This window comes from Rhynchophorus ferrugineus, unplaced genomic scaffold (assembly GCF_030347505.1).
Source record: "Rhynchophorus ferrugineus isolate W39M unplaced genomic scaffold, kcgeb_rfMv2 rfM7, whole genome shotgun sequence".
NCBI lineage: Eukaryota > Metazoa > Arthropoda > Insecta > Coleoptera > Curculionidae > Rhynchophorus > Rhynchophorus ferrugineus.
The window spans coordinates 6,979,434-7,005,765 of NW_027472586.1; the positions used below are offsets into that span (position 1 = coordinate 6,979,434).

The window sequence follows — 26,332 nt, forward strand, 5'->3', positions numbered from 1 at the left end:
ATACGGTCCGATGTCAAATAAGCGTCCCGCGAAAGATATATGTACATGCAGGTAATTATTCGTTTGAAAAGGCATGTGAATGAAAGCCGAACTTATTCGGTTTGAATATTAAGTGAGAACGTCTAGACCTGTGCCATTTTTTCGATGGCGGCGTCCATTCTTGGCTGCCATCCAAGAAATAACATATCAATCAACCTTTCCCCACCCGCCCAACGCCCCACGTCGTCGAATAATTCAGGTTTGTTGTGCATTGTTGTATAAAAGAAAGCGTCGTAGCGTATAAACAGCAATATATCAGAAACTATGATTCCTCGGCAATTCAAAAATATTATACGAGGGTTACTATTTAATATTTCGTAGTGCTAACAAAAATGGCTTGTTTTCCGAAGTATCCTCCATGATAATCATTACCTTTTTGCAAAACGTCTTCCTAATTCCCCAGGAAGACTCAATATCACAGTAGGTCACATGATTTTGAACGATATTCACTACGAATAACGTCAAAATGTGTCGATCGAGAATATCGTTAAGTCTCTTAAGTCTTAAGTTAAACTGACGAAAACATTTAAACTCGAAAGGTAACGTGACACCAGAGCTTCTCTACCAGCTCGATGGTGCTCATACGGTCATGGATTTCACAAACAAATCAGCTTGGTTCGGCCAAGGAGCTTTCAGTGATTGGCCGAGTCGATAATAGTGCTGTGTTGATGCAGAGAAAAAACTATTAAGTTAAACTATTAAACTATTAATAAAAAAATCTATAAAATGATTTTGGTATGACCGTAAATTGAAAGTGAATGAAATAGCAGACACTCTAAAGATATCAACTGAACGTGTACATCATATCATTCACGAATATTTGGGCGTGAGAAAGCTCTGTGCAAAGTGGGTGCCGCGTGAGCTCACTTTTAACCAAAAACAACGACGAGTTGATCATTCGGAGCAGTGTTTGAAGATGATTAAGCATAATAAACCCGAGTTTTTGAATCAATATGTGGCAACGGATGGAACATGGCTCCATCATTTCACTCCAAAGTCCAATCGACAGTCATCCAAGTGGACTGCGCATGATGAACCCGCTCCAAAGCGTGGGAAAGCGCAACAGTCGGCTGGCAAGGTTATGGCGTCTGTATTTTGGAATGCGCATGGAATAATTTTCATTGACTACCTTGAAAAAGGAGGGACCATCAACAGCGACTATTACATAGCGTTATTGGACCGTTTCAAGGACGAAATCGTCGAAAAACGGTCGCATTTGAAGAAAAAGAAAGTGCGGCTTCACCAAGACAATGCACGGTATCAAAAATCCATGAATTGGCTACGAATTGCTTCCTCATCCACCGTATTCTCCAGCGATCTAGCCCCCAGCGACTATTTCCTGTTCTCAGATCTCAAAAGAATGCTCGCTGGGAAGACATTTTTATTGAATGAAGAGGTGATTGCCGACTCTGAGGCCTATTTTGAAGCAAAGGTCAAATCGTACTACAAAAAACCTAATTTTGCCAAAAAACTTTTCAGTTGACCTGTTAAAAATAGTTAATTCATCAACTGCTAAGCTGTCTGAAAGTTCTTCGAGGGTTTTCATCCAGTAAATCTTACAGTTATGTTCGAATTGTTTTGGTCGTTCAGGTCGTTCTTTGTCATTACTACTACAACAGCAACACCATAAGTTTCTAAAAGCGTTTGATGGGTTGCAACAGCAGATTTCTCCAAATCAACCAACAAAAGTAATGAATATTAAAATCATTTCGTATATCCATTTTATTTCGGGGTCATCGTGCAATAATACTAAATGAAAAACTCTAATTGTGTCGTGCTGGACGTTGATTTATACTGGAAAATAAATATCCAGACACCAGACAGTGCGATTACATTTTACACGTCCGTGTACAGAATATTTGTGACGATTTCGTTGTAGACCAACATAGAAACCAGAAATAATGTAATTAATCATCTGTGGAAGCTTCGAAGCCAACCTGAAATGTTTTCCAGGTATAGAAATTATATTATCTAATCCAGTCAGGCACGCGTCACATATCAGTAATGTAACGAGCATGTATATATTTACATTGCCACCTGTCCATTACGCGAGATACCATTTTTCAAAATCAATAACCGTGGAGTCATTGATTATTTCGATCAGAACGAGTAAAACGCAGTGCAATATACATTTTACGTAATTCGTGAAAGCTGTAATTGTTAACACCATCTCTTTGTCGTTTTTAAAGAGACTGATTCTAAAAAAAATTAAGATTATCGTCAATAGTTACCATCGATTGTTAGTCCATATTGATTAACCGATTATTCAGCCAGTAAATTAATTTTAAAGAGTTCAATCACTGCGCGAAATACAGCCGGAATACGATCAAACACACAACAGTGTTATTTTTCAGCATGATAACGCTGGACCACATGTTACAAAACCAGTGAAAACATACCTGGAAGCATTAAAACCGGAAGTGCTACCCCATCCACCGTATTCTCCAGACCTTGCTCCCTCTAATTCGAAATGGAATCCGTAAATCGCCTGAAAGATTGGATTAAGCAACGGCTATCGACGGACAATACTTTGATTGAAATACATATTAAATATTACCGACTTTTCAGAATAAAATAAATTAAAAATAAAACATCCTTTAAACCAAATTTATAGACCTAATACTTTTTAACAGACCTTTTTTATGAAACACATGAAACAAAGATATTTTCACGTCCTTTCTAGGTTTTGAAAGTCTGGAGGCAAAGGTTCAGAATACCGAAACACCAGATATACCAAATAACAGCTTATATTTAATAGATTAGTTTGCAAAGCAAATAAGTCAACATCTGTGTCCACTTCTCAACACACTGCTGTTGGTGCCTCAGGACTTTCGGACCGATTATAACTTTGAACACCTAGTGCTTCAACTCAGTGTTGTTGGTGGGAATGAAACCTTTCGACTATTATATTATATTATTACTAAAATTAAATTCTATATTTCAGAGCACGCGCCATCAACAGCCAAGAAGGAAAGGTAGAAAACAGCGCCTACATCCAACTGGTGGTCGAGGACTCCACGGAGACGAAGGAGATTGCCCCCGACATCATCATTCCTCCCGAGGACCTGGAGATAGTGAAGGGGGCTCCGTCGGCCACGTTGGACTGTATAGCCAACGCTCGGCCTCTCTATGAGCTTGATACCCTTTGGTATAAAGACGGCTTACCCATCGAAAGCGCCGGCATATCGTACTCCTTCAACGATATATGGAATTGCAGCCTGAGCCTGGTGTCCATCAACACCACCCACAACGGACAGTACGAATGCAGGGTCAGTTTGAGATCCGGGGGTTTCCCAACTGTTAAGGCTTCCGCACAGGTAATTTCTTGAGGATAGTCTACTATAGTCCAATAAAACGCCCGATGCACGTTGCCGTATCGAAAGCGACTTTTTGTTTACAACTTTAAAAACCTCTAATTATTATCAGTGTTTTATAGAATTTTCAAGACATTTGGCAACATGGCTCACCAGTGCCGACCCAAGTCGAATTTTATAGACTAAGTCGGTTCCATGTTGCGACGCATCAGACAGCGTTACATCTCTTTTTAACCAAATACAACTTCTATGACGTGAATTGGCCGTTTTATTGTTTTTTTTAGAGTCATAGAATTCAATAAAGTAATTTCTGAACTCATTATACAAAGATTTACTTTCATTGACTTCTATAGCGCTTATCTAGATACACTTGTTTTTTTTTTCACAAGAGTCTAGTTCTGGAGAATCCCACCCGCAGGCGCACAAGGATTTGAATTTGCAACGTTGCCACCTGTTGAAAATCACACGTATATTTGAGAAATAAAATATAAATAGAATAAATAACCTTGAATTCACAAGTTAACCTAATATTTTAGTTGAAACCCAAGTTAAGGTGTTTTGGTATATTTTTCGTCCCCTATAATGTAATATGAAGACCCTTTTACAAACATCTTTCATTTTAAAATAATTTTGGAACGAAAAAGGGAAAATAAAACAATATACAATTATTTATCAATATATAAACACTACAATAAAACACCAACCAAACCAATCTCACTTGAAACTCAAATTAAAATTTAACTAACTTTAGTGTCTATTATTTTATTAATAAATAATTTTACGTAATTTACTGCATTTAGATTTTTGTTTATGTTTTATTTGTGTCCAGTGTATTTGAAATAATTCTCAGTCAATTCTGTGAAAATTTGTATAATATTTTATTGTGTATTAATAAACAAAAAGATGAAAAACTATGTACTAATGATCACGTATAATTTCCAGGTAGTTGTCTTGGAAAAGCCGAAGTTTTTCAGCAATGCCAGGCCCGAAACCCTCGGCGATTATGGCACCCAATTAACGCTGCCCTGCGACGTAATTGGCATTCCCAAACCGAATGTCACCTGGTACCGTAACACTGAAGAGCTTGATCTAAGCGACAAGAGGTATTAACTAATATAATCCCGCCGATAATTAGCGAAAATCCATCACATTATTATAGGTATATGGTCGAGGAAGACAATTCCTTACTCATCAAGAAAATCCTGATAGGAGACAACGGCATGTATCAGTGCTTCGCTAGAAACACAGCCGGAGAGAGCTCGATGGCCACCTGGTTGAAAGTTAAGAGTAAGTACTCGCGTGATATATTACCGAGGATGATAATAAATAACAAAAAAAAATGATTTTCAACATCTTAGCAGTAATTTTTATCTCAGCGACTTCGCCATTTTAAAACAATTTATGGAAAATAAATGTAATCAACCTCTAAATATATATAGCTGATGATACGCAGTGAATTTATCTAAGGAACTATATACTAAACTCGATGACTCACTATAGTTTAATAATAACGCGAAAAATGGAAATGTTGTCGCGCCTTCGCCATAACGCAATTATTGTTTCGAACATTGCTAAGGTGTTGAATCGCTTCCGTACTAACCAGAATTTTGAATAGCCTTCGTTATTTCCCAGAGTTCCGCAATGCGCGGAGCATAGCGGCGAAATTAATACGCCTGAGGACGTCCGGCGAGCGACACGGCAAAAAGAACTATATTTTCGTATCACCCTGTAAGAATTTTTTTTTAATCGAATCGAATGCAGTTTGCCGACACCGTTTTTTCCTTTTTTATTATTATTACGCACATGGTTTGTTACTACTACCCGTGGAGTTCTTCGGCTGTATCAGTGAATGATGAAAAAGAGCTCAATTTGGCTCGAATTTATTTTAGTGCGTATGAAAATCAGGAAGAACTCTACGTGGTTGTTTCTGTTTTGTTGAAGACGTAGTTAAAAGATTGTTGTCGTTTATTTTGTGTTTATATTTGTTGAAATTGCCGGGGAATGTTGAATTGGTCTCTGTGTTAGCCTTCAGCTGGTCTCCGGCATGACACAGATGATACCACTGTTGACAGAGCTATTCACTGGAGTTTTGAACTTGAAGTCTCTCACCGTACTCTCCAGGTCTGACCCTCAACTTCTGACAGCTTGTTACTGGCTTATTATTTAGTTCACGAACGAAAAGCTGGGAGAACATTGGAAGATTAATTGAAAAAAAAGATTTTGATGAATAAAATTGGATTTCCAAAAAAAAAAATTATTTTCTTAGTTTGAAGACTATTGTCACAAAATGTTATACTGCCCCTATGATGGCCAAAAAGAATAATATCAACGTAATATCCCATATACAAGGTGTCCCAAGGTGTGTTTACTGAAAAACTTCATCTTCAACAAAATAAAAATAAAGAGTTTACTTTCTAATATAAGTTCCTTTTGACATACCTTATGGGAAACTCCCTTCAATTGACTTTAGGTCTCCCTATATACTGTTTAATCTTTCAGTTTACGGTAACTGAAGGAGGCCAAGCCATCAGAGCTGATGGAGAGAATGAACAGTGGCCAGGACACTTCATTTACGTCAAATTTCCCTGTGAAATATCTTAAATTAAAAAAACAACAAACTGTTAGAATTTGGTTAGAAGTTCTTGAGCCATTTGATGGTTATATATGGAAACGTGCGATGTTGCTTTATTTTTTTATATACGGCTTTGTTGATTTCCATTTTACCTAAGTTGTAATCATTTGTGTTTGATGAATGTTAATGTTTTTTGCTTTTATATAGTTATTCTCTTATTTTTTACAGTTATTAATATAGTTAGTTATATCCCAGCAGTGTTTCCTGTCATATCCCCTCCTTTCCTTTCTACACGTCAGTGTCATGTTAATGTGTCATATATATTTAAAATTTGATGGTCAAATAAAATAAATATTATATGCAAAGACCTTAACAACTCGAGTCAAACTACTATTATTTAGAATAAAAAATCGAGTTAACTATGCCAAAATAAAACCAAAACAAAAATTTAAAAAGGCCACATTTTTTGGCTTCCCATGTTAAGATAAAACTGTCAAAATATTTGTGTTATGAGGTGAAAGAAACAAAAAAACAACGTGAAGTTACCCTAGAGTTATAAGAATTATTATTCATTCGATTCGACGTAAAATTCTTTATAATCCCTAACATTTTTAATTAACATGATGATTTTTTTTCCTTTGAATGAAAGTTGCACAAATAATACATGAATAATCTGTAACTTCTCCAGATTTAAACTTGTTCAAACCAAGAAAACAATGTTTTATCGAAGAAGCTTTGTATCCAACTCTGACATTATCTAGCTGTAGTTTCCTGATTAGAACATAAATAAACATTATATATATTTAAACAGATTTATGTTTACAATGTACAAACAAATCGTGATAAATAATACGTTGAAATCATCCATGTTGAATCAGCAGTGAAGCACTAAAACTGAATCAGACCTTATTATCTGTGAAACAGTATCTTAGTTAATAAATAAAGTTAGTGTAATAAAACACTTTATGTATTATAATCGTTAGTAAGATACGGACGGTTCGATGGAAATAAACATCAACCACAAAACAGTTTTGAAACATTTGCTTAAGATTAAACCTGAATAAATCAAAAATTAATACTAACACATCCATCTTTAGATACTTGCCAAAGATTAAGGCAGATTTACTCGGAAATTTTAATGTATCCAGTTTATTGCCCAAACTTTGTGCCATCAGACTAGCATTTATTCTAATCTCTGCAAAATTATCCTAATTGTGTAAACCTAGCTGCAAAAGGGACTTTCCCCCAAAAGGTTCTACAATAACATAAAATAATATAAATAAAAGCGTTTAACGGTAGTATTGAAAATATGGTATATTTGTATATCAAAATTCAAAATCACAACTCAATTAATCATAAATTACAGCATCGTTATATTCAGTTATGTATATTCATATAGTAGTGATATATTTCCATTGCATTTGTTTTTTTCGCACTACCAATATGCTCTAAATATATAATACCTTGTATGTCTGGATTCTTTTCTTGTATAAGATATCTTGTTTATTGATATTGATATATACAAATTTAACATACCCTACTAAACAGTGTTAGATGACCATAGTCCTCTTAATAAAACAGCCAATGTACGTCATCAAAATGTATAATCCAGCGTTGCCGCATCAAATTTAAGTTTTCGTTTATTTTGACCCTGACAACAAAATGCTAATATAAATGTAATAATGAAACAAGAATAACGTTATAAAATATAATTTTTTTAACATTACAGGACATCTAATGCATCTTTATTGAAGAACTTAAACTACAGTTAATTAAACAGCTACAATAGTTTGTAGGTTAGAGTTGTTTTATTATATTGACATATGACAACGGTATCGACCAGTATCAACACAAATCGAATTTTATAGATCGATTTAGTTACATGTTCGGGCGCATCAAATTCTGTCTCTTTTCAACTAGAATAATGCTAATTAGTAAAATGAGAAAGAAAAATGCTCCGAGTTTAAAAGGGATTTTACGTTTTTATGCACAGAATTTGGGAATACATTCGTTCGACGGTATTGATGACATGCACTGGCTCTTTTATTGGAAAGACTATAGTTACATATAACATTACGTACCAAAAATGTAATTAAAGATTTATTAATATATCAATATTCTTTAAAATGGTTTAAAAAAACAGATCAAATTTCTTTTTTCCCTACCTGCGGCTCAAAACTGAAAGGCTTGACCATCAAATTTCTACCCCAAAAACCTTTCTAATATCATTTTGCAATAAATTATGCATCATCTCACTGAGGTCTTGAAAAAATCCGACGTAATATAGCAGCTTAAGCGATATGAAAGTTTATCAGAACTGAACAAATCATAGTCTTAAACAATGATAATATATTGGATGTAAACTGAAGTTCCTGATGCTTAGGAATAAACATAATGGGGATATCAAGCATATCTAGGGATATCGACCGTAGAAAAGAAATATCGATGCGTCTTTTTGAATTTATCGATATTTTTGCAATAGCCGAGAAAACTATACCACAATAAACCTTTACAATTATGTACCTAAAACTTATTGTATGTTTGTTTATACCTTGGTTATACCGACAAAACTCCAGCAACAGCTCAAAACTGAAAGGCTTCACCATCGAATTTCTACCCCGAAAAGCTTTAGAATATCATTCTGCTTAGTTTAGCATCATCTCAATCAGTTTTTTAAAAAATCCGAGATAATATACCAGCTTAAGCGACATGAATGTTTATCAGAATGATATAGAGGGCAATACGAACCGAATGAGCAACGCTTTTGCCTATCGGAACTGAACAAACAGTGGTCTTACCTTATCGCACGTCAGATAAACCTAAAGCTTCAGCCAACCCGTACAGAAAAAAACCATCATCGTCTGGCGCAATGAGTGCACACAGTTTTCGGTATTTTTAAATCGGTTCCCCCACCCAACCTTCATCCCAACCCTCCCTTTTTGAAGTGGCTTAGGTTCACTACCGACCAGCCGCTTCCTACCTGTCCGCGACTCAGTTATCCGTCGCTGTCGGGCGTGCTTTTTTTCCCCTACGATGCATGCGATGAAAGATGATCGTCCAGTTCGGTTTTCTAACGTGTTTTGTGGTGATTCTAGCGGCCCAGCCCGTGATGGAGTTCGGACCGAAGAACCTCACCGTCCTGGATGGACAGGACGCGACCATGACCTGTAGGGCGGCCGGGGCGCCAGTTCCCAACGTCACCTGGATATTTAACGGTAAGTACCAGCATTGTAACACGCACACCAGACATCTCATTGGTAGTTTCTAACGATTGACGTCTATCACCCGCTTTCTTCGACGCCAAAATGCAAAACATAAGAAAAAGAGCGCGAAACAAAACGAACAATTTTTTACGTCACACAATTATGTCTAAAAATCATGAATTCAAAGTATCTCAATATATTTTAGTTGTTGAAAACTGAAAAATATTACTAGGTTCTCATAATTCAGCTAGTCAAAAAACCGTTAAAAGTAGTTCTCCAACATTCAGTTTTAACAAAGCCACCATTATTTCAAAATATTTCTTTTGTCACAACAGTAAAAAATGCATCAAGACTTTTGCTCATATTTTGGTTCCATACATCTCAAAAATATTAATATATTTCATTAATTTTGTCAGCTTCACTTTCATAAATCTTTAACAAAAAAATGATTAAAAAACACATCATCTCCAGTTACAGTAAAACTACCATTATTTCAATATACTTCTTTTGTCATAACAATAAAAAATAGATGAAGCTTTCTGTTTTCTGTTTCAAAATTGCATCAATATTGTAAGCTTCAGCTTTTGAAGTCTTACAGAAAAAAAACCGTTAAAATAGCATTCAGTTAATAGCTTCAATACAATCATCACTATTTGGAAACATTCTTTACCATGGCACCAAAAAAATAGATCAAGAGTCTTGTTCATATTTTAGTTGTTTAAATCTGAAAAATATTGTTCAATTTTGTCAGCTTCAGCTTCATAAATCTTTAACAAAAAAAAACGATAAAAAAACATTGTATCCAGTTACAGTAAAACTACGATTATTTCAATATATTTCTTTTGCCACAACAATAAAAAATGCACCAAACTTTTTGTTCATGTTCTAACCGTTCAAAAATGAAAAACATTACTAAATTTCATCAATATTATAAGCTTCAGCTTCTGAAGTCTTAAAAAACGGATATAACCAGGGTTATTCAGAAATATTCTTTATTATGGCAATAAAAAATAGATCAAGAGTTTTGTTCGTATTTTAGTTGCTTAAGACTGAAAAATTTAATTAAACTTGTCAGCTTCAACTTTATAAATATCTAATTAAAAAACGTTAAAGAGCATTCCAGTGCAAATATTTGTTCAAAATAATAATAATAAAGTAATAATAATAATAAAACAGCCATCCAACTTTTCTTGATATTTTAATTGCATAAATCTGAAAAACACTAATAGAGTACATTAATTTTATCAGCTTTGAGTCTAAGACACTTTCAAAAATTCAATACTACCTGCCATTAATTCAATATATTTCTTTTACCAGATTAAAAATATAGATCAAGCTTTTTGTTCATATTTGGTTGTTTGAAACAAACATATTGCCCAATTTATTTAGTTTAATCAGCTTCAACTTTATCAAGTGTTAAACCATAAACATTTAAAAATTCATCATTATTTCAAGAAATTTCTTTTACACTATTTGTTGATATAAATAATAGTTATTTTTAGTTTAAAAAAATTCATTATAATCAAACACCATGCCACAAATTAATGATCTTAAATTCACAATACATAATTATTTCAAATGATTCATGCAAGGATAGTAAACGTAACAAATAATGACAAATATTTTAAAAAATAAGTATAACAGACTACATAACGGAATCCCGACACATAGGTAGTAGTTTCTTAGCTATTTATAGCATGGAGATAAGCAAATAAACTAGAAACAATTAGTTCCAACCGAATTCCCTTCCATAACTCATCGACAGTTTTTCACATATCTGATTTTTCCGTTATCATTTAGTTTATATCACCAACTAAACACTTAAAATCATCGTTGATTTTATTTAAATCAAATATAGGTTGATACATAAGAAATTGAAATTATTATGGATTATTATTTCGATAATGGAAAATTTAAAATAAAACTAACTGACATTAGATTTGTTTGATGCGATAACTCATACTTGCATTATATATAGTGTAATAGCCTGAAAACTTCCTAATAATAAATAAATCCTTGAATTTATCCAAAACAAATATAGATTAGCGCATAATAAATTGAAATAAGTATCGACCACACTATTTCAATAATGGAAAATAAAGAAAATTACTGATATTAGATTTATTCGATACAATAATTCATCACAACTGCATTATCTACGCTGTAATAGCCTCAAAACTACGTTTGAAATAACGGTTGTCATTCTAATCGAACAAAAGCAAGGGGTAAATAAAAAGAGGGAGAATGACGTTTAACTTAACCGGCTCATAGTGCATCGACACAACTTTTTCCATGGACACAACCATAATAGAACAAATATGCATTATATGTGCATGCACTAATTTAAAACGTGTTAATAATGAAAATAATATAATGGAATGTTGATCGAAATTTAAATAACAATATCGCAGCAGTATTATCAAACTTCAATACAAGATTTAATTCGGCAAATAACCTATCAATATAAAATATGTTAAATAATATGTTATGTATTGCATGTTGCATATATCATTTGGTTATTTAAATAATGCAAAGACTATAATTATCTGTAAAATTATTCTGTATAAATGTTAGATAATCATATGCAGTGTTTGAAATAGCAAAATTAATAGAGACAAGTACTTATTAAACTCACTAAACCCACTTAAAATTGTTTTTAAATGATATAACTAAGAAATGTATGTAGAGAGATTGTCACAGACTGAGACTGACTGTCAGTGTCGGTTTCTAAGATACTGGTAGGCATTTTGAGTCGTTCTTGAGATCAATCTTTCAAACTCTGTTGTCTCCCGTATGTGTCTTCGAGTTTAAGAAAAAAATATTTCAAATCTCTGGGCAAGCTGGTTAACGTCAAGGTCAAAAGGTTTGGATAGATACCTTCTTTATTCACCAAATACATATTTGAAATAAAAATGGACGATATAAATGTATAACAATTTTAATACCATCGGAATAGATCACGCATATCAATAAATAAACACTTAAAAGGGTATTTTTATACCAGTGAGATAATCAGATGTCTAAAGCAAATACAGTTGGATATGTTATTAGAAGTTGTTCTTAGAAGTGCTATAATAAATTGAACGGCTAACACCATTTAGTTTTACCATAATCAAGTAAAACTTCTACAGTACTTCTCGTAAGCTATAGTGTACCACTAGTTCTGAAAAATTTAACCCAAAAACAAAACCTCACAGTAAGTGAAAGAAGGCGGGTAAAAAGATGCAATTTATAAATTAATATATATTTAAGCGTTAAAATAATATATAATTAATGTATATTTTAATTATTATTTATTTAATATATATTAATAAAGCCTAAAATCCCTTTTAAACTCGGAGCATTTTTCTTTCTCACTTTACTAGTTAAAAATCGCTCTATAAAATTCGATTTGTGTTTGTAGTAGTCAACACCGTTGTCATATGTCAACGTAAATATAATAAAACAACCCTAACTTACAAACTATTGTTGCTGGTTAATTAACTGTAGTTTAAGTCCTTCAATAAATATGCATTAGATGTACTATAATGTTAAAATAAATTATATTTTATAACAACATTTTATTTACATTAGTATTTTGTTGTCAGATTCAAATAAAGAAAAACTTAAATTTGGTACGGCAACGTTGCATTATACATTTTGATGACGTGCATTGGTTATTTTATTGCAAGGACAATAATAGGTAAAGAGAACAATGCTCAGTAGATAATATGCATCTTTATTTGTTCTCCATTTCCTATAAGCATTAAAAATATTAACGCCCAGCTCTTCAGGCATAACACAGTTTTTAATACACTCCCAAAGAGTGTATATTTACACGAATACTTAATTCTTATTGAACAACAGCTCAAATATTTATAAACAATAAAAATTATTAATCATTTATATAGTACCGGCCATGGAGAAACGTTTAATATTTATGCAGTATCACAACCAGGAAGTTTGTTTATTAATGTTTACCAATCTAAATGTATATTATTGCATTTTATATTCGTTGAAAATATGGACACAAAGTTGATTTTGCATAAAAACGATAATACTTTCTTGCCAACGTAATAAATGCTCTTTATAGAATAAGAACGGTGAAGCCCCACAAAATAATCGTATTTTATTAAGTTAAAACTGCGACAAATAAGACATAGAATGATGGATAACGACCTATAGCATTTTGGTAAACATAACTCGTATTTGAAAATATACAGAAAAAAGATAACATCGAACATTTTTTGCTACTACAAATATTTACTGTATCCCAACAAGATACTTAACCGCGTCCCGACACCTAATTACATAAAATATACACGGTGCTTAATAATAAAAATAATCATGGCCCACTAGATGGGTCTATGAATAAAACGAAAGATGTAGATTATGACTATTGTTTAAAATTCTCCGCCTGAACGTCGATATGGGTGTATATGATATTTGAAGGCTGTTTTAAATTTCAAATAAGCATCCTGTTTTTTTATGGCTTCGCGTCATTACCGAGGAAAACCAAAGATTCCGTCGATAGGCTTCGATTATGTGCAGTCGCAGGCCGAACCGTCGTTTTCCTTCTCGGATACCGGCTCCCTTTTAACGGCCGCATACTTTCACCGATGCTGTTTACGTTTCGTGACGTCTGTTCCTTTTAATTTCACGCTCCACACCCCAGGTAAACGACAAATAACAGTGTTCCTCGAAGACGGGTGTCGGCTAGACGTTGGGATGTCTGTAAATTACGGTGCGAACAACAGAAAAGATCCGTTTTCGTGTAAAATTTCAGCTATTGTGACCGAAACGGTGAGCTAAATTAAGAAATCGAAGGTTTACGACGATTTGGCGCATGCGACAGGAAGTGGGGTCCTAGCCGCCTGCGAATATGTCTATTCTATCGCCAATTTTTTTGAAATAATTGTTTATATATCATTATCATTTTAGAAATCGTCTTGCGAGGCTACTATATCTAATAATACAGCTAGATATTAAAAAATACGATAATTATTAATTTCTGTAGGTGAGGAGGAGGTGCAGACATCCAGCAGAGTGCAGATCCTCGACACGGGGGACCTCCTGATCGCAGCGGTTCGGGAGACGGACGCCGGCGAGTATACCTGCATCCGATCAAATGAAGCCGGCGAGGTCAGAGGATCGGCTCGCTTAGGCGTACTGGGTAAGTATCCCGACGATTAAAAGCGAAAACTCGGGCATTAACGTTTTATTTTCGCAGTTCGAACGCAAATCATACAACCACCTGCTGATGCCAGGGTGTTACTGGGCCACACGGCAACGCTACAGTGTAAAGTGTCGTCCGATCAAGCCGTCGACTATACGCTGGAGTGGTTTCGCGACAAACAGTGAGTAACCCATTCCTATACATTTGGTTATATGAAATGTCCTATTTTTTACACTGCAGGATCATCAGTCGAACAGGTAACCAAAGAACGAAAGTCCTGAAAGATGGGACCCTAGAGATCCAAGCGGTAAGAGCTTCGGACGTTGGTCAGTATACCTGCTCGGTGACATCCGCCGGGGGAAACGAGACCAGATCAGCAAAACTCAGCGTTATCGAGTTACCTTTCGCACCAACCAACGTCAAAGCCGAAAGGTACCTATAACTCTCTATATAATTTCATTTAACTGGACCCAAGCCTTTTTGTTTTCTTCAGAGTGGATTCAGGAGGTCAGAGAGCGGTCAACGTCAGTTGGACACCAGGTTTCGACGGCAACAGCCCCGTAAATCAGTACATAGTTCAAAAAAGAGAAGTGCCCGATTTCGGTAAGGTGTCTTAATCGAGACGATGGATTCGTCACTTAGTGCAAACTCTGTTTTTGTGTTGCCTACATCCTGCCTTGTAGAACTAACAGAAATGCTGACCGGTAGTGGGTTGTCTTAGTGCATGAGTAGGTTTAGTCATTAGAAAGAATGTCGTATGTTGTATGAAGTATTTAGTGCTCCGCTTATTCTCTATAGCAAACCTAATGTAAGTTCATTCTACAAATACTCCAATATATAATAAATAAATAACCAACAATATCGACAAAATATTTAAAAAAAAGAAGGCTGTGTAATGTTTGTTGATTTCCTACCATTTCCTGGATCAGTCTCTATCTGGTTTAACAACAAAAACAAAGATTTGTTGGCATACTCTCCTTTCTCTGTTATTTCATTTTCGTATATGTTCCTCCTCGATCCAAAGCATATTTCGATTGGTCTTTCTCAATCCTTTTCCCTTTTGGTATCGTAATATTTTTCATTCTTCTGTTTTTAATTTTTGAACTTGTTTTATATATTCTTATTTTTGTCTTTGATTAAACAATCATTTGTTTGTGTAGAACGCTTTAATCTCTCTCACCTTTTCTCTACCTCTTCCAATCCTTTGTTTTCAACTGTTCCTTTTAATTCCCATGGATTTCCAACTCTCATTATTTTTGTTTTCTCTTTGCGCATTATCAGTCTTAGTTTTGCAAGCTTATGAATTCTGATAACACACAACAAAGCACACTTACAAACTGCATTATGTGCAATAATTAAATGATTCACAACTGCAAACAAACCCTATATCAAATTTTATATAGCACTCCATAAAAATTAGTCTGTCTCTAAACACACTTTACCCTTTTTATAAAATTAATCTAACTTACACAAACTGATTTAGAATTTTCAGAATAAAATACTAGAGATTATCAGAAATATACCTTGCTATTTTAAAAACAGCTTTTTTACCACCTGGTTAATATTAAGAATTATAAAGCTTACTAGATTTTTTTAGTTGTGTAAATCTAGATAATTTGGATTAATATCATAAAGTGAATGAACTTTACGTTAAATATTGCCGTTAATTTGTTTATCGTTTCAGTTTTTAAGACATGATTTAGATTAGATAAGAAATATCATACCTAAATCAACAGTGCACAATAAATAGTTTATGCAGATGCAGTGCAAATATGGTGCAACAGAAATAATGAACTTTAATAAAATGTATCTGCCTTAAAATATTGCTTGTGCTTTTGTAGATAGCACTCCGTACTATAATTATCTTTACAATTTAAAATTACTAATCTAATAATGGTCTTAAAAGGCATATAACCTGTTAAAAAAATCTAATATTCATATTTGAAGTGAATTAAATTGACCTCTCATTTAGGATTTTTTTTTAACTCTGTATTTAGATATACCGAATGGTATCAGAGAAACAACGGACATCAATGAAAGATTAAACTAGTCGAAAAAAACATTCAAAAAATGTAATCCATTTATGAATTTCGTAAACAACGGCTTACGGAAATAATGACTGAAACCCCGAGTGATTACCAGACAATAACGACCATATATCATTAATAATGTAAAGAGCTTCGATGGCTCGTTACCGATAACATTCTAATTATTTTTTATCAGCTTAGAATTTTTTTATATTAACCCTATATTTACCGAAACAAATGAAATACGTGTTTATCAAGGCCCAGTTCGAGAAATGATGTAATAATAGTATCATTTTCGGAGAGTTATGTAGATGTATGTATAATTCAACACTAACACTTTACTAACCCCACAATGTTGTTGACCTTATTAACCCAAACCAAAAAAAAACACAAAAACATAGTTTGACTACAGCATGGGCATGTAAAAGGGAAGCTTAAATACATATATATATTTGGGTTGGTAAAGAAATTGCTTACATTACTAATACTCGGGTGTACACTGTCTTAAATTTGTTATTTTGCGCTTCGTACTAGGGTTATTAAGGGGTATCCGATAAGCTTTATAGTTAAAATAAATTTTTCAATGTTTCTTCTTCCAAAAACTTTCGTTTTGTTTGTTCCTCTTTCATAGCTTACGGACGTTTCGGTGAGAATCCGGAAAAACTGTCAAAATACCCTTCCATGGCTATCTTTGTTTTATACGCATGATTTCTTACAAGGGTCTAGTTCTGGAGAATCCCCGCATGGGCACAAGGATTTGAGTTTACAACGTTGCCAGTTGTCAAAAATTATACGTAGATTTGAAGAACATAATGTAAACTGAATAAAATTATCTTGAATTCACAAATTCATCTAATATTTCTGTACCGACTCAAGTTAAAAATTTTGCATCAATTCAAATTCAAATACATGTATACATCATGAATATATTCTTTTAACAATTCATATTATCCTTCGTTTATTATGATCTTCCTTTAGGGTAGGGTAGGTATCCAGAAACTAAGATTGTGGTTTATATGACAACACACATCCTGTACTTTTGACCATGCTTCAAGACTTATAGCGTCACTTTTACGTTTTGTACTATAAACAACAAAATGTTTAACCTTACAAAACAGACCTCGTACCAATACCAGGGTCAAATCCAAAATCTCTCGATTACTTGAAATAACCACTACTGATTTTTTCCAATAGTATAAATCGTTAATTCATACTTCAATTCTCAGGTTTTCGTGATTCGCTTTTGGAACTATATGAAAGAATGCACTATATTAATGAAAAGCCCGTTTCCTTTTATGAGTTAGGTCTTTCCTCATCAACTTTTAAATTCAGTTGATCGAATATAATAATAATATACATCAAAACAAAATAATCTATATAAAAACCGACAGGGAATTGGATTCGTTCTCAAAAAAAAAGAGGAATAATTAAGCAATTGCGTATTCCAACCTCAATCGTTACCCTTTTCTCTTTCAACCATCGTTACAATCACCTAAGCATGCTCAGCAAAATAGTTTCTCATCACGCCCAAACCAACCAGCGCATTCGAGCAGTTTTATCGTGCTTTATAAGTTCCCCCTATTACAGGCCCTATACCGGACCCGCTCCTCAACTGGGTGACCGAAGTGAGCAACGTTTCAGGCGATCAGAGATGGATGCTGCTCACCAACCTCAAAGCAGCGGCTTCCTACCAGTTCAGGGTGAGCGCCGTGAACAGCGTCGGGGAGGGCAGTCCGTCCGAACCCAGCAATCAGGTCATGTTGCCGCAAGAAGGTAAGCAGACGTCAACTGTCGTGTGTAAGTGCTTGGAAATGGGAATGAAATGTGGTTTTGCATTATGGTGAAAATGTTTTTCATTCATATAAACTAATCTCTCATGTAAATTTAAAAAAAACAGCATTAATACCCATTCATTTGGCTAGAAGCTACATTATAAGGAGTTTTAGCATCATCAATCGAATTACACTGTGTGACACAATTTTTCTAACATTTTTACTTTCTAACTCATTTTTTCTATTGACCTCTTAAACCTATTTGTAAATAAATATTACTATTTTTTATAAAATTATTAATATAAATAAATATGATTTAAAATTTTCATAGTGTCTTTATTTATTTATAGGACTTTAATTTATCGTAACTTTAAAACGGTACATACAAAAATCAGTTTAAAATTTTGTGTTCAGCAGGTACAATTTGACAAAAAAACCGTTTTATTTTATATTATTGAATTTAAAAAATTGTCACACCGTGTTATTATACAAAGACAACATTTTTTATTGGAAAATGTATTCCTTCAATCTATTTAACCATTTTAAATGAGCAATACGAAAAAATATATAAACAGGCATCACCAAAACGTGAATAAATTCTGATTCGTACAAGAATAATCTTCCAACAATAACATAACTGAACTTACTCGATATTAACGCTATCAAAACCGAGCTCTTGACTGCACATATCAAGTTTATCGTCTACTATTCCTTGAGATGAAAGTTTTATTTAACCATAAGCAGTATTACATTTTGTCCTAAAAAGTAAAGATAATTCTCGAAATTATCAACATGCCGTACAATAAAGCTAACGACCAATAGACTCCTAGAGAGTTATACTGGAATAAAACCGAAATGAGAACTTTTAGACAAAGTATTTATCGAGGAACCAAGAGAACGTTAGGAATACGGAATGATGCTCGAATTTCTGATAATGTTATATCATCACAAATAACGGATTAACTGTATAGTCTCCGTGGGGTTGACATAATTCTGTAAATGGTGACACTAGCCGGGAGCTAGGCTGTACAATATTTAAAATGTATCATAGAAAGTTCAGAAATTTTACTTTATTGTCGTTAGTCCTTCCAATAAAACAGCTGTCACAGCGTTGCAGTACCAAATTTATGTTTTGATTTATTTTAACTTTGACATAATAAAATACTAATGTAAATAAAATAATAAAAAAAATAACTTTACAAAATATATTTTATTTTAATATAAGCTTATTCGACCAATTTTTGTTGCCTTTATACTCTTTATTTTTGCTGTTTTAAAATATCCACGTCTCATCTAAATACACATATTTAAATAATAAGTCTTCCTTGATTTTATTATGTGCTTTTAAAAATTATATTCTTTTAAAAGCAAGGTGTTCTTGGATTATCTTTACCCCATTTAAATCCTATATTACCTAACAGTGTATGAAGGGATTGACTTACATCCCTCAAAGAGCTGCATATCTCCAAGTTTTCAACGAATACTTCCCAGACAAACAGTTTTCTTTGAAACAATTGTTTTAAATTATATTTAATATTTAACGGGAGCCTTTCTGTCTCTCCAGCATTGTATCTCTTTTTAACTAGAATAAAATAACATATAGTCTATTCAAAGTTTTTTTTTTGTAGAAAAATGTTCAGAGTAAGGCAGTGTTTTTCTTCTCATTTTATTATAGTTAAAAAGAGGCACAGTGCTGTCTGATTAGTTCGAACACGTAAACGAATGAGCCTATTAAAATCGTCAAAGTGGATGTTAGACGTATGCAAAATTCTTGTTAGCAGTAGTGACAAGAGGTTATAACTCTAACCTATAAACTGTTGTGGCTGTATAATTAACTACAGTTTTTAGATGTACTATAATGTTAAAATAAATCAGATTTGATAACATTTCCGTTCAATTATTTTATTTAGATTAGAATTTTGTTGTATGTCAAAGCCCAATTGAACCAAAACTGTTGATGCGGCAACATTGCGACGTTTTGAAGTTACAAATTTAGATGAAGTATGTACAAAACAACTTTGAATAGACTATAGAAAAAATATTTGACATTAAAACATTCATCGTGATGGCGTGAGTTTACTGTTCTTTTGGATAGTCTATATGTATTTGAAAAGTATTATAGAAGTATTATAAGTTTTGAATCTGTATCTTTTTTGTTATGTGTTCATCCATAGCTTAAATAAACAAAATATATAGTTAATGGTTGTGAATTGTAATTTATTTGGATATGTGTGTTTGAAAGGGTAATCTAAGATTGATTATTTTTTCACGCATATAATTATTTGTTTTGATATTATGATTCCTCCATCAGACAGGAATACAGTAACTTGTTTTTATTTGTTTTTTATGGTGCAGGCAGCTCATATAAATTTCTCTTTAAAGGTGGGATTATTTTTACTCTTTTCCTTGCATGATTTGTTGTCATGTCCACCATTTTTTATGTATTGTTTTGTTTCGATATATATAAATACGTATTTATTGCATTCATTCTGCGTGGACTCGAAAAAGTCTATATTTATATATAAAAACACCGAGTTTATTTTTTATCACTTTTATACGGTTACTTTGATTTATGTGCATCATTTAAAAAAACTTATTTACATAGCTCTAAAAAGTCGAAGTAAACTCACTTAACATTTGACGTGGCGCGCGGATACGAAATAAATCCTTTATTTTCGCGCGCGTAAAATAAGGTCCTCGTATTTCAGTTTGGGACGAAAAAATTTATGGTAAACATTCGATATAAATTTACTGTTCGACGAACCATAGTTTAGTGGCGTTTAGATGCTTTAAAAGGTGACATTTATAGCTTTCAGTGTCGTCAGATTGACATTTGTTGCTTTTTATTTCGCGCGGCCACTACATCTGGAATATCCTCGTCCGGGATAAAGGAGTGACTCGGTTTTTTTGGAGCTATGTCTTGCAAGTTTTCCTTTTCTCTGTGTCCTACAACAATTGCCTGATCTATAGCTTCGTTATGTAATAGTTTAATGTTACAACGCCCGGTAATTAATGTTCGAATCTTGTTTATAGCACCATCCGGTCCACCCGTTGGATTCGTTGGTTCGGCGAGGAGTTCTTCCGAGATCATCACCCAGTGGCAACCGCCGCTGGAGGAGCACAGAAACGGACAGATTCTAGGTTACGTGATACGGTATAGGCTTTACGGATATAACGACAGTCCTTGGATAATTCGGAATATAACCAACGAGGTAGGACATCGAAATAATAATAATCCGAAAAATATTTTAAATGGGTATACTTCCAGGCTCAAAGGAATTACCTAATAACGGATCTGATAACATGGAAGGACTACGTCGTCCAAATAGCCGCCTACAATAACAAAGGCGTCGGCGTATATACGGACGGGGCGAAGATCAAGACCAAAGAGGGCGTACCCGAAGCTCCCCCCACGATTAAACTGGTAGAAGCCATCAATTCGACCGCAGTTCAAATCATCTGGGTTCCGCCGAACCCCCAGAAAATAAACGGCATCAATCAAGGTTATAAGATACAGGCCTGGAGGTGGCATCCCACCAGAGGTCACGTGGAGGCCAGCATGATGACGGTCCATCCCAACCTACTCGATCCCTACGCCGAACAAAGCGCTCTCATGACCCATCTTGAGAAATTCACCGAATACAACATTACGGTGCTCTGTTTTACCGACCCAGGAGATGGAGAGATTAGTGGGTTTGTTCCGGTGAAAACCAAAGAGGACGGTAAGGACGATAAAAGTTATTCGAAATAATTTAATTTACTGGTATTGTTTTCCGTAGTTCCCGATGAAGTTTCCAATTTACAATTTGACGACATCAGCGATAGAGCGGTCAAAGTACTGTGGCAACCTCCGAAGAAGATTAACGGGATACTGACGAATTACCAGATCCAGTATCAGATCAAAGATATGCCGGAGACTACGAAGACGAGAAACTTGTCCGCGGATACTCTGAGCCTGAAGGTGACCGAGCTTCAGGCGACCACCCACTACAAGTTCGAGGTGACGGCATGGACTGCTGTCGGTCCGGGTCACCCCAAGATAGCCATAATCCAATCCGGCGTGGAACCGGTACTGCCGCATCCGCCCTCCAAGTTGGCTCTGTCCAACATCGAAGCCTTCTCGGTGGTCCTTCAGTTCACGCCGGGTTTCGACGGGAATTCCTCCATCACCAAGTGGACGGTGCAGGCTCAGACCGCGCGGAACGCCACCTGGTTCACCGTGTACGAAATCAGCGATCCGGACGCCACCACCATAACCGTAACCGGTCTGGTACCGTTCACCAACTACAAACTGAGACTAATAGCTAATAACGTCGTTGGGGCCAGCGTTCCGTCGGAGGCGACCAAGGAATTTCAGACGATCCAGGCGCCCCCGGCTCATCCACCGAAAAATGTAACTGTCCGAGCCATGAGCGCTAAGGAACTCAGGGTCCGATGGATTGTAAGTTCATTTGCGTTAATTCCTTATCTCATGTTAAAAATATCAATTTTTTTTCTAGCCTTTACAACAAATAGAATGGTTCGGAAATCCCAGGGGCTACAACATAACTTACGTAGAAGTAAGGACGGGATACACATATAGTGCAGCAATTGAAGACCACACTGCCAATTCCCACGTGATAGTTGGTCTGGAGGAATTCGCTCTTTATGAAATCCGAATGCAAGCTTGTAATGACGTCGGCTGTTCCTCCTCCGGCCAAAAGGCCATTGAAAGGACCCGAGAATCTGGTGAGTGTTATATTTTGGTGATTTTAATCCGTCTTAACGTTATCCCTTTCGTAGTACCCTCTTTCGGCCCTTTGAACGTCGTAGCAAACGCTACGTCCTCGACTACCATAGTAGTGAAATGGAAAGATGTCCCGAAAGAGCATCAAAATGGTCTAATCGAGGGCTTCAAGGTATATTATGCAGCGGATGCGAAGAGTTCGGTTGATTACAAGGTCATAAACGATAATTCTACGTTCACGACCACGTTGACCGAACTGAAGAAATACGTCGTTTATCATATTCAGGTACAACATCATCGTTTAAAAACTAACATGCGTATAGCTAACGAACGCGACTCGCAGGTCTTGGCCTATACAAGATTGGGTGATGGAGAACCGAGCAAGCCCGCCGTCAGCGTCAGGACCTTCGAGGACGTCCCCGGAGCGCCTTCCAACGTTTCGTTCCCAGACGTCTCCTACACCTCAGCTAGGATCATCTGGGATGTGCCGCACGAGCCTAACGGAGAGATACTGGCCTACAAAGTCACCTACCACATCGACAACATCAAGCCGTACAACAAGTCGTCGAAAGAATTCAAACCCACCGATAGAACCTTCAGATTTACTCAGTTGGAACAGGAAAAATATTACATGTTTTCAGTGACGGCTCAAACCAGGTTGGGCTGGGGCAAAACCGCTCATGCTCTCGTCTACACCACAAATAATAGAGAACCGCCTCAGCCACCGTCCGTACCTCAGATCAGTCGATCGCAAATCCAAAGCAGAGCGATTACGTTCAGCTGGACGCCAGGAAGGGATGGATATGCTCCGCTAAGGTTAGTCTTTGTCGCTCTCACCATTATTTATGTGGTAAATATGCTCCATATACAGGAAAAGTTAATGCGAGATGGTAGATCAGTGCTTTTTAATAGTGTTGGGAACTATCGACTGAAAATTACTATCGAGTGTTTAGTAATTGACTACTTTTTACTATCGACTATCGACTGTTTCAGTCATGTACTTTCCGTTACTATTATCGAATCTACTAGTTTCGTCCGACTGATTTTTAACGTTTTGGCTTTGCCGTCCTAGTCACGATCTTGAAAATAATGTGCGGAATTTATGCTTACATAGATTTATATGTAATATATATGTTTTTATGTTTTATTTGTAGTATGATTGGAATTCTATTATTCATGATTATTTATTAATGTAATAAGGCAAAGAGAACAAAATTTTGACTGACAAATGGAAAAATAATTTGACTGCATTTATTTTACCTTGGGTCTTCTTTTGATTGGCTTTTTTAATATTTTAAATATTTCAAGTTTGTTCAAGCCATCCAGTTCCAGTTTATTTTAAATGTTAAAACTTTCTTTCATTCAAGTTTCAACCAATAATAATATTCTTATTAATAAAATATTTCTTATAAATGATAAATAAAATTATTATTGTATTTAAAAAGGGTTGATACAAATATTTATTGATCATTTCCTTTTTAAGTTCATTCCTCTTTACAGGCAAGTGGAATATATAAAATATAAAAATAATTTTACCATTTCATTCATCATTCATTTATCATTTCAAATGAAACTGTTATTTTGAAGCTAATAACTTACAGCAATTATCTCTGGGCTTTTCTAAAGAGAGTTTGAAAAGAAATAGGCAAGCACTTGAAATGAAATAGAAAAAAACCAATTACTTTTATTATATTATGCCATTGTTACTTCCGAATATTAAAATACGATTAAATGTATTTGGGATCATTATTCCATTCCTTTTTTCCACACTGCCACTTGCCAATTTAAAATTAACTGGTCTGTACAGCACATAGAATCAAACAACTCCATCCTTTCCTCTCTCAAAATTAGTATGGGAAGGAATTCGTACATATCGCTACTTTAACGAAACTTACAGGGACTGGATAGCAGTTTTTTAAACAACAAATAAATGAACCGGGAACAAGGAACTATATTTTAGCTATATCATCATCCTTACCCTTCTAGGTATTACATCGTCCAGAAAATGGAAGGAAACGGACCCTGGCAATCTCTACCCGAAAGAGTCGATCCTCAATTGACCTCTTACACCGTGTCAAGCCTCAAACCCTTCACGACCTACAGATTCAGAATCCAAGCGACGAACGACATAGGACCGAGCAGGTTTAGTCCGGAATCGGTGGAAGTCAGAACATATCCCGCAGGTAAACGTTACTCGATGACATTTCTTACGGTAATTAACTCTAATGGAACTTACAGCGCCGAGTAAGCCTATCGCTGGCTTGAAAGCCGTTCCTATAACCACGACTAGCGTAGAGGTGTTCTGGGTTCCGATCGAAGAACAGTTCTGGAGCGGCGATACGAAATCCGGAGGGTATCGTGTGGTCTTCCAGCCGGTTTCAGATTTTCCGACGGCTTTACAAGCGACGCCCAAAGAGGAGATAATGGGCATCAACGTAAGAGAAGAAATATAACGCAATTACAGACATGATCCGAATATTAACTTTCAGGCGAACAAAATGGTGCTTAGTGAACTGCTCCAAGACCGCAATTACGAGATAGTCGTGGTTCCATTCAACCAAGAAGGAGAAGGACCTGCCAGTCCTCCGGTCACCGTTTATGTGGGAGAGGCGGTACCTACGGGAGAACCGCGGGAATTGCAAGGCGAACCCGTCTCGTCAACCGAAGTCCGACTGAAATGGAAACCTCCGCAGCACCACATGCAAAACGGCGAATTGCTGGGCTACAAAGTTAGTTCCCCTCTCCCAACCAGTCGAGAGTTGTATTAATTTCCGTGGTATCATTCACAGATATTCTATTTAGTCATCAACTCGCCGCAACAACTAGAGGAAGGGAAAAAGTGGGAAGAAGAAATCGAAGTGGTCCCTGCCTCAACGACGTCGCACAGTTTGGTGTTCCTCGATAAATATACCGAATATAAGATCCAGATTTTGGCTTTCAACCCCGCGGGGGACGGCCCCAGGTCACAACCAATCAGGGTGAAGACGCAGCAAGGACTACCCAGCGCTCCCGTCAATTTGAGGTTCATGGACATTACTATGAACAGCTTGGTGGTGATGTGGGACCCTCCAAAGAAACCGAACGGAGATATCGTCGGTTATATAGTGACCTACGAAACGACCGAAGAAAACGAACGTTAGTTAACTCTGTTTGTTTTACCTTCTCTTATTTATATTGTCATTTCCTAATAGGATTTAGTAAGCAAGTGAAACAGAAAATAACCAAAAACTTCCTGCAAGTTCAAAGTTTAGAGGAAGAAATCACCTACACGTTCACCGTTAGAGCCCAGACCATAGATTATGGACCGCCCATATCTAATAACGTCACAACCGGGCCACAAGAGGGCTCTCCGGTATCCCCCAGGGAGTTAACGATAACCAAGACGCTTTCCAGCGTTGAGCTTCACTGGCTCAACGGTCCTACCGGCAAGGGGCCCATCCTTGGCTACTATATAGAGTCTCAAAGAAAAGGTAAGGTCATATTTTACTTTATGCGGCGCCGTCCATTACTAAATAATATTTACA

The 26,332-nt window shown here is 35.5% G+C and overlaps 1 protein-coding gene across 7 annotated transcripts in view; it reads left to right on the top strand.

The window, feature by feature from the left end:
* The window catches only part of sdk (sidekick cell adhesion molecule), a 315,853-nt gene that overhangs the window by 285,397 nt on the left and 4,124 nt on the right, over window positions 1–26,332 (top strand). For 3 of the 7 annotated variants that reach the window (XM_076409053.1, XM_076409051.1, XM_076409052.1), the window contains exons 5-25: window positions 2,984–3,356; window positions 4,296–4,456; window positions 4,513–4,640; window positions 4,986–5,081; window positions 9,021–9,140; window positions 14,125–14,280; window positions 14,338–14,464; window positions 14,524–14,715; window positions 14,777–14,886; window positions 17,883–18,083; window positions 21,116–21,294; window positions 21,351–21,804; window positions 21,862–22,523; window positions 22,582–22,810; window positions 22,865–23,094; window positions 23,152–23,624; window positions 24,795–24,991; window positions 25,047–25,243; window positions 25,298–25,537; window positions 25,598–25,943; window positions 26,000–26,278. In XM_076409053.1, the coding sequence (XP_076265168.1) occupies window positions 2,984–3,356; window positions 4,296–4,456; window positions 4,513–4,640; window positions 4,986–5,081; window positions 9,021–9,140; window positions 14,125–14,280; window positions 14,338–14,464; window positions 14,524–14,715; window positions 14,777–14,886; window positions 17,883–18,083; window positions 21,116–21,294; window positions 21,351–21,804; window positions 21,862–22,523; window positions 22,582–22,810; window positions 22,865–23,094; window positions 23,152–23,624; window positions 24,795–24,991; window positions 25,047–25,243; window positions 25,298–25,537; window positions 25,598–25,943; window positions 26,000–26,278 (5,150 nt within the window). The remainder of the gene's footprint in view (window positions 1–2,983; window positions 3,357–4,295; window positions 4,457–4,512; window positions 4,641–4,985; window positions 5,082–9,020; window positions 9,141–14,124; window positions 14,281–14,337; window positions 14,465–14,523; window positions 14,716–14,776; window positions 14,887–17,882; window positions 18,084–21,115; window positions 21,295–21,350; window positions 21,805–21,861; window positions 22,524–22,581; window positions 22,811–22,864; window positions 23,095–23,151; window positions 23,625–24,794; window positions 24,992–25,046; window positions 25,244–25,297; window positions 25,538–25,597; window positions 25,944–25,999; window positions 26,279–26,332) is intronic. The other 4 variants (XM_076409055.1, XM_076409054.1, XM_076409057.1 and 1 more) reach the window with 2 other exon arrangements.